Consider the following 15,948-nt stretch of genomic DNA (forward strand, 5'->3'; position numbering starts at 1 on the left):
CTTATCTTTATCGTTGGGGATTACGTGAGGGTTACGTTGTTTGGCGTTTACGGAAAGTTATCTCCGCAGTTCTCTGATCCGAAGAAGACAATTGAAAATCGTGGACCGAAATCGCACCCATTTGAAGATGGGCGTATGTGGAACGCGTCAAAATTCGGCGCAGTTCGTCTTGAAGCTGTGAGCGAAATGGAAATTCGGCACTTCTGTAGTCTGGAACCTGGTCACCGGCATCTGATGAATTATCACCTATTTAAACTGGGAGTCCGCCATTACAATACGGCCCCTCATCAGCGGATGACCAGAAAAAAGGGCATCATGTTAGAATGCGTGTTCCTAAACGCACTCCCCATCGATCCATGGGGGATCTGACGGGATGTAAAGCACGAAGTAGCAGGCGCTAGAGGGTGACACCGAAAAATCTGAACGACTTCATAAAGCAATACGACTTCCTAAAGCAATACCCACCAGAGCTTGGCCAATTTTTTCCACGACGAGGGAAATGTCATATACGGCCTCACTGTCGCCTGCAGCGCCATTAGGTGGCATCACGATTGCATGCACGCTTCTCTCTCTCCAAAGTTGTTGTCTGAAACGTATCTCGGGTGCGTCAAGCGCCAGTTTTTCGCATTATTACCCTTGTTACCTCGTTACAGCTCGCGCTCTGAGCACATGTGTTTGACTGCACAGCCTTCTGGATCACGGCGTACTTGTTATATGCCTCCAAAGTGGGTGAAGATCGCATAAGGCTACGGCGATAAAACTGGGCTGTGGACATTTCAGCCTACTTTTGCAGCACGTATCGAGCCCCGAGGCACATATGATCAAAGCATTGGGTGGGCCGAATTACCCTCTGCGTACGCGAAGAGTGTCAGAAGCAGGGAAAAAAGGAAACCCTAAAAATAAACGAAAAAAAAGACATGGGTGAGTTGTACGCGAAGGAAATGCTTTTTCAGTGGCAAAGTTTTTTTTTCTACGGATAAAAAACTCTGCTTTCGGAGAAAGGTATGTGGAGACACCTGACGAAACGAAACGGAGACATCTGACGAGCGAAGCAATGTCACTGGCCTTTTGCAAACCACTTTTTTAGAGCGAAGTGCTCGTGTTTTATTCCATTGCCTTCGTGATCGTTGTTTTCGGCCGCAGGTTCTCGAAGGACGTCGACGCCGCGGACGTGACGCTCCCTTTCAACGCGCGCATGCTGCTCGTCCAGTTCCTGCGCACGGTTGTGGCGTTCCTGTTGATTGCGCTGCAAACGCCCCTCTTTCTGAGCGCCGTCTTACCGCTGCTGCTCATCTACTACTTCATACAGGTGCGCTATGCGATGCATCCTCCCACTGCGTGTTAAAAAAAAAAAACGAAGCAAACAATTATATGGTTAGAAATAAACATGACAGTAGACCCTGGGCATTATTAGTGGCTCCGCTACCCGACACAGGATGTGACACGGTCACTTGCTGTAGCCCGCTTGTGTTTAACAAAGCAACGCCTTATAACGAGCTACCACCTCGGCACCTTTATGTGCAGAAAATGATTCCACAAATAGCCCCAAATCGTATCTGAAAGTGTTATTTTAACATGTTTGGCAGTGCCAGAATATGTGAAGACATTTTTTAACGCTATATGTTAGCGTAACGAAATCACTAATTATTGCAGGCGACTCGGCGACCAAGACCCGCATATAACAACATGGCTGTTCATACCATGATAATTTGTGGCAAAACGCGTGACTGGCGGCGCACTTCCTTTAACACAGTCAGTATGATGGGGGCGTCTACAAGGTTGTCTCTGGTGTGTTCGAGTATAAAGTATGAGATAGAGAGAGGGCAAGAGGGGCAAACAGAGAGCATGAGAAAGGATGGCTTAAACCTTAGGTTGGGCACCGTTGCTCAATCTATGGTTCTGGGCCCTAAAGGATACCCCAGAGAAGCCATGCATGGGAGAGCAAATGCGTGTAGCTGATATTTTATTTGACACTGAGAGCATTCCCTCCTCATAGTGTTTCTTTCTTCTTGTCTTACCATTTGAGGACCGCCGTGGTTCCTTAGTGGCTATGGTGTTGGGCTGCTAAGCACGAGGTCACGGGATCGAATCCCAACCACGGCGGTCGCATTTCGACGGGGGCGAAATGCGAAAACACCCGTGTACTTAGAATTAGGTGCACGTTAAAGAACTCCCAAATTTCTGGAGTTCCCCACTACAGCGTGCTTCATAATCAGATCGTGATTTTGGTACGTAGAACACCATAATTTATTTTTTTTAGACATTTGAAAGTCTTACTTCCGTCTTTCTCTCTCTCAAATTTACATCTAATATTATGTATTCAGTCGTTAATGCTATGGTTTTTACTTCCCATATAAGTTCTGCTGTTATCTTTAATGATCAAGGTCGTTCGGAGGTAAATCTACTAGCATAATGCAATGCGCGACAGTTAACAAAATAACAGAAATCCAAATGGTGTGAGAATGAAGGGTTAAAAGAGAACTTACCCTTCTTGAATGCTTCAGGGTGCCTGTACCTGCTTGCATATTGTGCGATGAGTGCATGACATTCAATAACAGAAGAAACATCAATTTTGTTTGGACACAACGACAAAAACACGAGGCCAGTAATGGGGATTTTATTAGTGAAAGGAAAAGGCACAAGCTCACTAGCAGGCCATAAGTTGCCCTTATAGAGAAATAGATGTGGTTTCTGCTCGAGCCAATATTTATGTAGCCTGCACTCGAATTTGGATAAATTTTTCTGATGTTTGTTCCGTTTTTGGAATCGCTTGTTGGTTATGTATCGTTTATTTGACATTTACGTGTTCATGTTGTTGTTTATTTAAATACTTGGAATGCTCTCCCACCTTGCGGCAGTGCGGTTCTAGTTTTCAGCTTTATTATTTTTCTGCTTGTTCGCTCCGTGTCTGTCTGTCTGTCTGTCTGTCTGTCTGTCCGTCCGTCCGTCCGTCCGTCCGTCCGTCCGTCCGTCCGTCCGTCCGTCCGTCCGTCCGTCCGTCCGTCCGTCCGTCCGTCCGTCCGTCCGTTCATTCAGTAATCGCCTGCTTTTGCGGCGTCGGTCTAATATCAACGTTCGCCGTCATGTTCCCCTCCTACTGGGCTCGTAATGTTTGGTGGGCGTGTGCCTTCTCTTCCGTTTGTTGCGCAGAAAGTCTACATCGCCACATCGCGACAGCTTAAGCGCCTCGAGTCCATCTCGCGGTCGCCCATCTACGTGCACTTCTCGGAGACCGTGACCGGGAGCAGCTCGATCCGGGCCTACGGAGTCGGCGAGCGATTCGTCGCCCACTCGGACGAGCTGACCGACATCAACCACAGCACCTACTTCCCCAGCATCGTGGCTAGTCGGTGAGGCAGAAAGATTAGTAGCGAGATTACACTGCTTATACTGCTTATAGTGATTATACAGATTATAGCGCAGTCAGCGTGCAGTCACTTTGTGCTCTACCTTGTGGCAGAAGATGAGACTACCGCAAAGCAGTATATAGCATATTCAAGTTTGTCATTGCTTTTCAGTGTATTTTCCTCGGACATTAAAGATGGTGCTTTTTTTTGGTATTCTAAACACGGGTGCATTGTCACACGAAGACGTGCAATTTGTGTGCTCGCCAATGTGTGTCGTGTTCACAACCGCGCTTTTGGTGCTCCAGCTTTTGCCTTAATGTCGTTTCGTTTGGCACTGTCTCAAAGATGCAAAGCATCTTCCAGCATGTCAACAGGCCTGCAGCAGTGGCAGTTGTCATTTCGTAGTTTCGTATGTCTCGCTCGCCGCGTTTGCGCGCTTCGCTCGGCGAGCTCTCCAGTGGAACGGAGGCGCCCGAACGCTCGCGGCTGAGCATTCGTACTCGAGGCTGAGCGTTCGGCGCATGCGCACCTACGCTTCTTGCCGCTCGCTGGCTGAGTGGAGTGGGCAGTAGGAAACGTTCTGCCTAAAAATGTCAGTTGTACTGTTGAAGGACAAGAAAGAAATGTTAAATTTGCCAAGAGTAGCAATGCATGCATTTTGACTGGTAATGGTGGCGTGAAATGAGTGAGGAGGAACAGCCGCATTCGTAGCTGTGGTTATTGCACTTTTCTTCGCAAAACTGTGGAGGTCTTTTAACAGTTGACTTTTGGAATCGGATGAAATACAATTATTCAGTATGTAGGGACTTGCAATATTCAATTGAATGCCAAATATAGGTCCTGTTATACAAGTGTAACCGTAAATGTGTGGAGGAAATGGGGTCCAAATAAAATAAATTATTACGCTTGATATAGATCAAAGTACTTGGAAGTCCACTCACCTGGGCAGCTTCTAAGCTAGAACTAAAAAAGTGAAAAGTCACGTTAAAGGTTACCACAGGTGCTAGTTTTATTATAGTCGCCTTCGGGATAGGTGAATTGGCTATTGGCCTCGAGATCGAACAGAGTCGGCTCCTAGCGGCGAGGTGACGAAGCTCCTAAGTGTGGATGCCGGTGGCCCGTCGCCGCTCCAGCCGCAGTGTGCAGCGATCGTAGTTCGCGAAATCACGATGGATGTTGACGAGGACGGTTTGTTCGATGGTTAGTAACCTCTCAACCTGTTATTCTTTCATTTTTGTAACGGAAATTCGTAAAGTAAATCGCTGTACGTTTTAGTGTACTGATGCGAAAAGCATTTGCTTAACGCGACCACACCATGTGCGCTCGTCTCCTTTCAACGTGTTGTGAGGTTAACATGCGTTCTTTTTCCGTTTTACAGCACCCTTGCCTCTAAGTACAATTCTCAACCATGTTAGGGACGGTGTTAGGTGTCTCGTCGAAGGCGACCAAGTCGTTGCGGCGGGCCACATCATTGAGTGTAGTGCCGTCGCTTCCACCTGCTGCTCTGACGGTCCTGTGCACGTTATCGCATTCGTGCTGCAGTCGTCCGCGCTTAGTAAAGACCCACACCGAGTCGACCTGAATTTGACCGCCGAGACAAAAATAGCAGAATTGAACTGCACATGCCCTGCAGGGTAAAGTATTGCCTCAAGTTGTTCGGATGTAGTTGATCGCGGCGCGTATCGCGATTTGTTTACATTACATCACACTAAGCTCACTCGCTGATTTGCGATGAGTTTACGTTATGCGATAAATTTAGAGAACTTATGTTGCTTTATCAATTTTTTGTTTAGCCAGACCTACGAAATCGCGAGTTAGTTTCAGAGAGTTACTACCATTGTAAAATGTTTTCGAGTCGCTTTATAACCAGTTGCAACCGTTACACGAAGCTCAAATGAAGCATGCAAGTATAATTTATGTTGTATCATAATCATTAGATCCCTTTAATTACTTTCGCATGCAGGCACTTGAATTTGCAGTGGTGCTTGAATGCAGTGCATTGGGCTTCAATTTTTTCCGCCCCCCTATAGAAGAGAGAAAAAAATATATCAATATGAGCAGTAGCAATAAATTCGCTCGTGCATGTTCGTTCATCGCTTAATGGACCATCCGCTGTTGGCTCGCGAAACGACACTGTTTAATCTGTACGAGATCATGCGTACACACTTGCCGTGTTTCGGTGCTCGTATTTACACTTCGGAACACAGAGAACAGTTCCCGTGGCTGAGGAAGGACAACGGAAAACGTGACAACTAGTCACGCTCGGTGACGGTCGTTTAAACGGACTCGCAGCTGAGCGCGAACCTTGAATTCACTGCGCAGGCGGCGCATGAAGTTTATAAAATAAATTGCATGCGTGGACACACTGTTAATTTACTTGCGGAAGTATATAAAAGCACAGGCAACTTTACTGGCATCCCAGGCCACGCCGACTGCAACGATCTTCACACGCACAGCAACCACACAGGAACTACGCATGCAGCAAACATTAATGCCCAGATTGCCGATTAGGATTCCCAAACGTGATATCATAGTGGACTACTCGCCATCCTTTTTCGTCAGCGAACGCTTGAACGTACCATCGTCGAAGTGCTTACTGCACACCATCGCATACTTGGACGGCGCCTTGCCGTTCCGAAGACTGACGAGCCATTCTCGGCGACGTGCCGCGTCAACGGGATAGTAGTAAAAGCTTATCCCTGGCTCTGTGCAATATGTGCTGCATTGCGAGACCGAACAAAATCTCACGATGGTAAACGAAGCGTTTTCTGCGGGCACGGAGCACAGAATCGCGAATTGAAAGCAGTAGCTCCCTACACTTCCACACACCGCATGGGCGACGCATCCACACTAACGGGGCGACGGTGCTGCCACCTATAGGTCGATCTCGCGGCCAATATGGAACACATCGATACCTCGTGCTACAGTTGCCGTGGAGCCGTTAACAATTGGCATACTGTGATAAGTTTTTTTCATTCGCACTTCTTTACGATTTAACTATGTACAGTTCAGCGCAGAAATCCAATTTGATCCGAACAGTATCTGTGTCTGTCTCCCTGCTTCCCAGGTGGCTCGCCACAAGGCTGGAGTTCATCGGATACGTCATAGTTCTAATAGCTGCGTTACTTGCGGTCAACAGCCGAGACACACTGTCTCCCGGCATGGCTGGCCTTTCAGTCAGCTACTCTCTCACGGTGAGTGCGGATCCGCTGTGTTTAGCACGCTACGTGAGCACTCATACCGTAGTTACTCGATTGTAACGTGTCCTCGATCGCTAAGTGCGTCTCGCTTTACCTGGTGTGATTCTGTTACTTACCATTTTATTTAGGTCACGCTGACGATGAACATGCTGGTCCGTTGTACCTCTGACACGGAAACGAACCTTGTCTCGGTGGAGCGCTGCTTGGAGTACACCAAGGTGGCACAAGAGGTATCTAAGCAACTTTCTTTTTCCATGGGTTCTCGATAACAGGTCTGTATTAGTAGAGCGTCCGTCTTATGGTTTTTATGATTCTTATGGTTTATTCGAGCATGTAGCAGCTAACACCTTGAATGACATCTTCAGCTATCATTAAAGCATTTTCCCCCCTCTGTGCATCAACGGTTATTCTTCAAGAATGGAACGACTTGTGCACCGTGAGGTGGATACCGGACCTTGAATGCACGTTAAAAAGCCCAAGGTGGTTAAAATTAATTTGAAGTCCCACACTACCGGGAGTGCCTCACAATGAGATATTGGTTCTGGCACGTGAAACCTCCCTCCTCTCATTAATTTTTAATGGCGAAATTTGCTAGAGAGGCATGCATAGGTTTGTGATAATTTCCATGTAACGTGTGCACTCATAGTGAAAAACTTCGAGGCCTCTGTGAATGACAATATCTGTGGCAGAGCCTGTCCCCGGGCGCGCTCCGAAACTCAATAGCGTAGATGGCACTCTTCCTTTTAATTTTCGCACTTTCGTGCCAGTGAGAGCCCTACAGGCTGACTGGCGTGACAGGGGACGGCCATTCCGTCCTTTAAAAACTTCGATATTATTTGCACCAAACCACATTCTACCTCGGCGTATGAAAAACACTACACGTGCTTAAGCTGCTGTTGGGTTATTGCTCCAATGCTCAATTTGTATTTGTTTTGCGAAAAGCTATTAGTTACAGTTGGGGAAAATGTCGGCCAAACATTGAAATGAGAGCTGGCGCAGAAAGTTTGAGATCGGCTTGCCACCCTGATCCGTTTCTGAGTCACATCTTGGCAAGAATTAGGAGCATATCTAGAACTGTCATCTACATAACTATGTGGAAATCCTTTTTACTGCGCCTTTAGGTATTGCTCGCTTGCACTTAGAATAAGATTACGCGTGATAAATTATGATCACTGTGATCAAAAGTACATCCTAAACATCGCTTTCAGGCTGCATGGGAGAATCCTTACTTCAAGCCTGACCCATCGTGGCCAGTCACTGGAGAAGTCGTCTTCGAGAATTACTCGACGCGGTACCGAGCAGATCTGGACCTGGTCCTCAAGGGAATCACATGCGACATCAAGCCCGGAGAAAAGGTTCGCGTGCCAGTTAGATTCAGTGCGCCCATTGCTTGGCCGTGTCTGATCAGATAAGTTACAAAATATTTCGAGTGTCTTAAGATGCCTTCAAAGTCAAGCTGAGGGCAATGAAATATTCGATGCGAGCAGTTGGTTCTGAGAATGGAAAAAGCCGCCTTGCATTTGAGGGCCTTATGCGTTCGTTTATAGGGTCTCCATTAATTTCACCAGGTAAACCAAATTAGCAGTACTTTCTTTAAGTCGTTCGGCTATTTTCATGCTCACAAGTCGACTTTGCTGCATTTTACAGCAATGATTAACTGGGCAGCCACAAAATTATCTTGTGCTCAATGCTTCTGACTGGCCTCGAAATATTTCGAACCCCTTGGCTGGTACATCCTTCGTTATATATTCAACTGCCATCCGACCAAGTCACTGGGCCTAAACCTGGCTGCTTGAACTACGTCAAAATGTGGTCTCCTTCAACTATCTGGACATTGTATCAGAGAGCTATTAGGAAACCTTATTGGTCTGCTGTATCAGTGATGAGCACTGGCCAAACAAGACAATCCACAGCCTGTAATCAACGTTTGGACAATGTTTAGCCAGGCCCTTGATGAGGACAAATTTGTTAAGTCCCGTTAGCTTCAATATGACCATTCTATTGTTCAGACATTGCTGAGCAGTTCAATGACTTCGTCTTCATGTGAAGCTCTTGGTTTCTCTTCCCGGCCTCGACAAGATATAAAAACTGTGAATAGGTAGCTTTGCGCCAGGCCTCATTACGATTTCGTTAATTCAAGCACATGTACAATGTAGACATGCTCTCTTTAGAGAACAGCTAAACCAAGTCGATTGAGATGTAGTGCATTTAAGAGAAGAAGCTGAATTTTACAGGTGGAATGAAGGAGAAGTTTATTGATGGCTTCGAATGTTGTACGAGAAGATATTGGCAAAAACAAGCATGAGATTTACAATTCTGTAACTCTCCACCAGAAATCTCATATCACAGGTTGGGGAATTGCACCTGTTAAATCATCCAAGGCGGATCAACATTACAAGTTGATAATTCATCCAAAATTGTTGCAATGCTTACCAAGGTTTTTCAGTAATTATACTCACAAAATGGAGTTATATTTGAGAGCAGTGTGCAACGCATCAATGTTTTATGCTTTAGATATCTCAGTAGGTCTGGTTTACAGAATATAGATACTGTTTTTCTTTGGTGGGCTCATCATCATCGTACTAATATTCACTGAAGGATGGAGGCCTCGCCTAGCGATCTTTAATTGTCCATTTTGCGCCTTCTGACAACACATTATGATTGAAAGCTTCATAAATTCATCACACGACCCAAATATTCACTATCTTCGACTGCACTTGCCTTCTGTTCGCGCTCACCTTGCAACTCTAGTAGACCACCTAGTATCTTGCCTACACATTACATGGCCTTCTGAACTTCATTTTTTCCTCTTAAGACCATCTGGAAAATCGGCTATGCCAGTTTGCTCTCTAATCCACATAGCTGTGTTCCAGTATTTTAACGTTACGCCTAAAATTTGTCGTTCGATTGCTCGTTTTGTGGTCCTCAACTTCCCAAACTTTTTTATTAACCTCCAAGTTCCTGCCCCATATGTTGTAACGATAAAATGTAACACTTTTGTACTTTTATTTCCAAGGAAAGCAGTAAGCTGCCAGTCATGAATCGGTGAAGCGTGTCATACGTTGTCCAATCCTTTCTTATTCTCTCAGCTTCCTTTTCGTGATCAGCGGACCTTGCAACTATTTGACCTATATAAACATACTCTTGCACGTGTTCTACACGTTTATAGCCAATCACAACTAGGCCAAGAGTACATAGACGGTTTACAGGTTGGCGCATTGAACGAAAATTATGCTGCATTAGGCCGTCTTGGAGACAGTTCAAACTCACTCATCTGCGAATCTAGGCATGTGATGTCATCATTAACATCATCAATCTATTTGAGAGCCGATATCATATATGCTTCTGCCTGCAATTTCCTGCTATTTCTATTTTACATTACCCCACACTTCAGCCTACACCTTCAAATTTTCTAATATCATTACTACAACTAATTCTCGGGCGCCCTCTACAGCCTTTATTTCGCCTTGATATCAATTCTAACGGTTTATGCAACCGCGGTTGACCTGCAGTACGCCTTAGATAACCTGCTCAACCGCATGCATTCTTGCCCATCTCACACAGTAGCAGCTGCGTCTATCTATACTGACTCAACCAGGCGGCGCATTTTAAGTAGGAAATGTGATGCGAGTGTGCGCTAACACCACGTGACTCTAACCGATGCATGCTGTGTGCCCGGTCCTGGCAGGTTGGAATCGTGGGCAGGACAGGCGCGGGCAAGTCTTCGCTCACGCTGGCTCTGTTCCGCATCATCGAAGCCGCTGGCGGTTCCATCAACATCGACGGGCTGGACATATCCATGCTCGGCCTGTACGACCTGCGCAGGAAGCTCACGATCATACCGCAGGTGACTCATCGAAGAAATAGCCTGAATCTTATTGCTACATTTGGCTTCGCGAAAGCGAATTCACCGTGAAAGCGAAATCAGATAGTCTGTGACACTGCGGCCTACTTTGTTCTTTTTAGAGAAAATAGCTCACATATGGCCGAGCTGTACAACGCCATAGATAATATATGACACATTTATAATACCTGTATAGAACGTTCAATAGAAAGACTATAGTCTGGAGTCCACTACAACGACGAATTCCCGCGCTGGTTGTTTGCACAATGTATACATATTGTGGACAAGCAGCATAAGAGCGTAAGTCTACAGGCTAATTATGTTGAATAGCCTACCTATATAATTCAAGGCAATACTTTCATTGATTTTCGATAAATATTTGCCTCGCAAAAACTGAAACAACAAAGGTTGTAAAAACCATTTAAAGTGATTGTCAATGTAAGCAAAGCTTTGGTTCTTGTTTTTATTTTTGTTTGGTTACAGATGCCTAACGCGAAGTGTTATTCTTCGCACGTCGACGAGCTGCTCCATTGCCTTTATTCATAGAGCGTTCTCGAGCGATATATGTCTCGCTTTTGTCGTGTGTTGCGCACGGCAGGATGGAACGCGCTCAAGGCCGTCAGTATTGTTGCACAACACGCAATGCCTGGCGAATCTTTCCTGCCATCGACGACACACGGATGCCCATTTTATTGCGACGGCGAATGGTGGTAGGCATCCTCCTCTTCACAACACATGCTCCCCGCCGCCTCGTCATGACCGTGCAATTGGTGCACCGGAAATGATTATTAGGTACAAGGCTTCAAAAAGAGATCTAGAACTAACCCAATTTAAGCCAGGCGTTTGCTTTTGATCTGCAATGCAAAACAACTCCACAAGCCCACGAAAGTAACCATGTGTGAGTTTGGTATGTGCACAAATGGTCTTTGTAGCTTTGTATTTTTTGTATTAGGTAAGACCAGTTGGTTACGCCTTTGTATTTGTATGTCAACGTCTCTCCCCTAGGATCCTGTGCTGTTCAGCGGGACACTGCGGTCCAACCTTGACCCTTTCGATGTGAAGGGTGAGGTGGAGCTGTGGCGGGCGCTCGAGCACTCGCACCTCAAAGACTTTGTGGCCACGTTGACGGAGGGCCTCCAGCACGAAATTGCCGAGGGTGGTGAAAACATCAGGTGGGTGACACTTCTACATCTCGAGTTGGCTGCATCAGTTGGTAACTTTGCTTCTGTTGTAACGAGGAAGTCAAGAGTAATGAACAGCGTTGTTCTGGTGAACTTAATTATATCTACTGACAAACTCCCCTTGTGTTCTAGTTATCGTTCTGCCACAAGTTCCCCAAGACACACATAATATTGATTCGTGGGTGCGTATAACTTGCAAATAATGCCTTTCGTTGCTTGATACACAGTGTGGTTCTCCACAGGAGAGCCGCCATAATCCTAATGTCTCCCTATATTAAAGAAGATAGGCCTTTTTGACTTCACATCATCACATCACTTTATTACCTTAAAGACCCCGGTTAGGGGGTATTGCATAAGGGGTGGGTTTACAAATCAAGGTTACAGAGAGTAATCTTGATGAGAAACAAATGTGGTCAAGTTGTCCGCAAAAGTTGATGAACACGTGATGGCTGCAATGTTCCGCGGAAGGCCATTCCAGTCCACTGCTGCGCGAAGAAAAAATGAGGCTGCAAAAGTAGTGGTGCGAGCACGTGCGCGTGCTCTACGTGACTTACCTTGTTTGCTAAGTGTGACAGACAGCTGTCTAATGGTGTCGAACACGGTGGTGTCAAGTACACTGCTAAGAATGATGTGCATTGGGACACAGTTTACAGTGCATTGGGACATTGGACACAATATTGGATTTGTACGTCATGATAAAGCATACCCCCAAAACGTATAATAAGGCTTTCTGTTCGTGTATTACTTTGCGTAGTATGATTAGTGTAAAGAAAATTCCCTACTCAAGGTTTTCCCCAGAAGTAGAGCCTCAGTGTAAAAAAAAACATTAAACTACTAAAAGAAAACGGCCTAACGCGTTGCATTCCTTCTGAGAAAAGGAGGAAACCTTGAGCATGGTGTGATCTTTTGAGTTTTGTGACAGATGTATCTGTTGATCACGGGTGAACAGCATCTTGTGGACTGACACAGAATGCGGTTTAACTAACAAATTATCCAACAAGCAAACGCCGTTAGGTGCCCAATCAACAAACCTAGCAGTTGTCTCAAAGTGGCGCTGAAGGCCAACGTCTTTAAGATGGATTAGAAAACTGCACTTATATGCAAGGTTAATATTTTTATCTTTCATGCAATTTTTAAATATAGGCTTTTGTAAAATGCACAATAGTGCGTTTTTACGGCAAGTTCGGATGGCGCATATCCCCAAACTGGTGTCATTCTGGAAACTAATTCCAAGTGGATAAGCTTTGAAAACTCACCGGCTGCTATTCGTAAATCGAAATACGTACTGTAAAGTAATCAATTAAGATGTTGATTAGTAAATTTTTGTTGATTAGATAAATATGTGTCTCGATTTATGGTGCTGCTAGTGCGTGACTCTCCGAATAATCCAGCTCAAGGGCAAGAACTGTGATGTCTACCGCAGGCAAATTTTAAAAATTCTATAGAACTTAAAAATGATCAGCCGGTACACAGACAAAATCAGCATTACTCTGTCCGGACATTTGGTAAGCCGGAGCAGACGTGAAAGGGAAAGGCAAATCACGATGTCACTTTGGAACTCCCGCACCCGGTAAGCATCACGGAATAGATCTCTACAGGTCTGCAGGCAAATACGTGAATGAATGTCTTTCAAGGACTGCATTACGCTCTGAAAGAAGCGAATTGTCCACCTCGAAAACCTCAGAGCCCATTTCTGCACGAAAATGTCTTAAAAACGCGAAGGATCTATAAAATACTGGAAGCCACACTGACCTGCAGTGATAAAACTTATGCGGGCTATTCGAAAAAATAAAACTTTAGGCCTAACTTTATCTGCGAGGAGTCGCCACTTTCGTGTAAGGACAAGCGTTCTGTTGACGAAATGCTTCGTCAGTCTGAGCCCACATAGTCTTGCTATTTTGTGGCTCTTAAGAGGAAGTTTTACCGCAGGAGCTGTTTAGCGCTGTTTTTATTGCTCGGCTCATATCTAACTGGCTGTGAACGGATCGCTTATCTCGGCATCCACAACACGAATGTTGATGAGTTTGGTGCATTTAAAAGTGAAAGGTAAAATCGACCGCCTGCACTAAGTAGCGTTTTTATTGCTTTCATAAATTTTTCGAGATAATTCTTGAAAAAAAAAAGCAGAAATAAAGCTAGATCATCAAATACTTCGCAACGCATCAATAAAGAAGGATACCACAATTCCATTACCTGCACCCATATTGAGGCACCTAAAGCCGAGAAAATTGATGAAGTGTACACCGCTCTCAATCATACCACTAATTTGTGAGAAACCCTTTGGCAAAATATCTGCAAACATTAAAAAGGGAATGTAACTGGTAAACCCATATATCAAACTCGTCTACTTAACATGCACTAAAAGATGCACCTTACAGAAATGCGATAGCTGCTGTTCGTGCAGGGTTACGGATTTGTAAACTTCCGGCTTCAGATTTTTTTTAACGTACCAACCTTAGGTGAATTCTACAAAATGTATAGGGGGCCTTAAACGAATTTGCTTTCTGTAGTCTGTATAAGTCAGCTTTAGCTCTCAAATGCAACGAATTTCATTTAAATTGGTGGAGTGGTTGTTTCGTGAGGGGACTTTTTGTGTTATTTTTACCACATAGTAGGAGTGGACTCCCCCCCCCCCCCGGGGGGGGGAGGGGTGTAAAGCATCCTTTAATACGTTTCCTTCTTAAAATACGTGTCCAAATACATAGGCTAGCTAGCACCGATTAAGTGACGTGTGCAAACCCCGTTTGGCAGCGTGGGCCAGCGGCAGCTGCTGTGCCTGGCTCGTGCCCTGCTGCGCAAGTCCCGCATCTTGATCCTGGACGAGGCGACGGCCGCGGTGGACATGGAGACGGACGACCTGATACAGGCCACCATACGGCGGGAGTTCGCCGACTGCACCATCATCACCATCGCGCACCGGCTCAACACCATACTCGACTACGACAGGTGCGTTGTACACAGGGTCAAGCATCGCTTCTCCGAGCACCGTGACAAGTACTTGCGTAATCTTGCTACAATGAACTACTTTACGCAGATTAGATAGCGCAGTCCACCAGAGAGTTGATCTTGATGTCTGCTCTTAACGATGCAGGGTGATCGTCCTGGACCGCGGCCAAATCGCGGAGAGTGACTCGCCGCAGGAATTGCTGAAGCGGGAGACGTCGATCTTCTACTCGATGGCCAAGGACGCCAACTTGCTGCCGACGCAGCAAAATGAGTGATTTTTTGAAGGCCGCGGTGTTGGGGACGCGCCGTGTTCAACAGACTGCTGATTCAAGCACAAACCCTGGAGATGTCATCAGCGCAGCGCTTCGTATACATGGTGCTTCGTTTGAAAGCTCTTTGAGAGCCTCGTCCTTGATGCGAAAGGCAGCTCCGACGCTGATTTCAACGACATTTCAATGTCGATTACGAGAAAACAGCTCAGTAGGAGATATTTAACATAAATTTGTGTTGAACGTAAAGAGTGCGTGACATCTCGACTAAAAGCAGTCTCGCTAATGTTAATATGTACCGCTTCGACGCGGAGACCCCATCCTTATTTTTGTTATCACTTTCGGGCAAGGAAACGCTTGTAAAATCTTTAGCTTTGTTCAGCCCATTACTGTCGTCAAGTGTGATGTTTGGTATTTATTGAACCTTGTGAATGACCGAATAGTTTCACATTTTCAGCACCACCATGTTTTCACAATAAAAAGAATTGTGGAGATCCAACGCAAATTTTTAACCATCGCTACGATGACTATCTATGTAGGCGGATAGCCCGAACGAATGAACAAGCGAACGAGCAAGTTGACAGCTTCCCTCCGCCATCTCCCATTTTTCTTTTTCTCGCCCCTCCCCGCAACTCGGTTGCACACGCCCTCTCCTTCGGCGACTTGGTATTGCAAGTCCGACCACCGATTCCTAGCCACCGCCGACAACAGACCACCGACCACCGATCGGCCACAACCAAGAAAATGGGTGAAAGCGGCGAAGAAAGCTATCCGCTTCATGAAATGTAACTCGCGTTCCAGCGTGCTGCGCCGCAAGCGACATTTCATGGCGCAGCGAACCAAGAAAGAATTAAGCCACTGAAACTTGGAAAGTACCTCAACCGCCGGAGCGTGCGCAGGCAACGCTGTGCTGTTGTTGCCAGATTTGGGCCAATGAGTTTCTCGGGTGGCAGCACCTAAGCTATGTAGGTTCGATTCGAACGGTTTAGATTAACGAAAATGGACACATTTCATCGTCTTACCGATAACACATCAGATGGTGCTTCTACCGTGCATACTAAGCAGTACAGGTAAGTGTGATCGGAATATTTCTACAGGAGCCAGATTGCATGAAGCGAGACAAGCGACAGGATGGGTGCTCGAGCGGTCGTCGTTAAGTTT

The 15,948-nt window shown here is 45.8% G+C and overlaps 1 protein-coding gene across 3 annotated transcripts in view; it reads left to right on the forward strand.

Annotated features, from left to right (window-relative positions):
• The window catches only part of LOC135904172 (multidrug resistance-associated protein 1-like), a 116,465-nt gene extending 101,184 nt beyond the window's left edge, over positions 1-15,281 (forward strand). For all 3 annotated transcript variants that reach the window (XM_065434784.1, XM_065434786.1, XM_065434785.2), the window contains 9 exons: positions 1,144-1,309; positions 3,151-3,350; positions 6,415-6,541; positions 6,676-6,777; positions 7,756-7,902; positions 10,236-10,394; positions 11,397-11,563; positions 14,324-14,518; positions 14,664-15,281. In XM_065434784.1, coding sequence (XP_065290856.1) covers positions 1,144-1,309; positions 3,151-3,350; positions 6,415-6,541; positions 6,676-6,777; positions 7,756-7,902; positions 10,236-10,394; positions 11,397-11,563; positions 14,324-14,518; positions 14,664-14,793 — 1,393 coding nt within the window. In that variant the 3' untranslated portion in view covers positions 14,794-15,281. The remainder of the gene's footprint in view (positions 1-1,143; positions 1,310-3,150; positions 3,351-6,414; positions 6,542-6,675; positions 6,778-7,755; positions 7,903-10,235; positions 10,395-11,396; positions 11,564-14,323; positions 14,519-14,663) is intronic.
• The last annotated feature ends 667 nt before the right edge of the window (positions 15,282-15,948 follow it).

The sequence above is a fragment of the Dermacentor albipictus genome, chromosome 10 (assembly GCF_038994185.2).
Source record: "Dermacentor albipictus isolate Rhodes 1998 colony chromosome 10, USDA_Dalb.pri_finalv2, whole genome shotgun sequence".
In the NCBI taxonomy this organism is placed as follows: Eukaryota; Metazoa; Arthropoda; class Arachnida; order Ixodida; family Ixodidae; genus Dermacentor; species Dermacentor albipictus.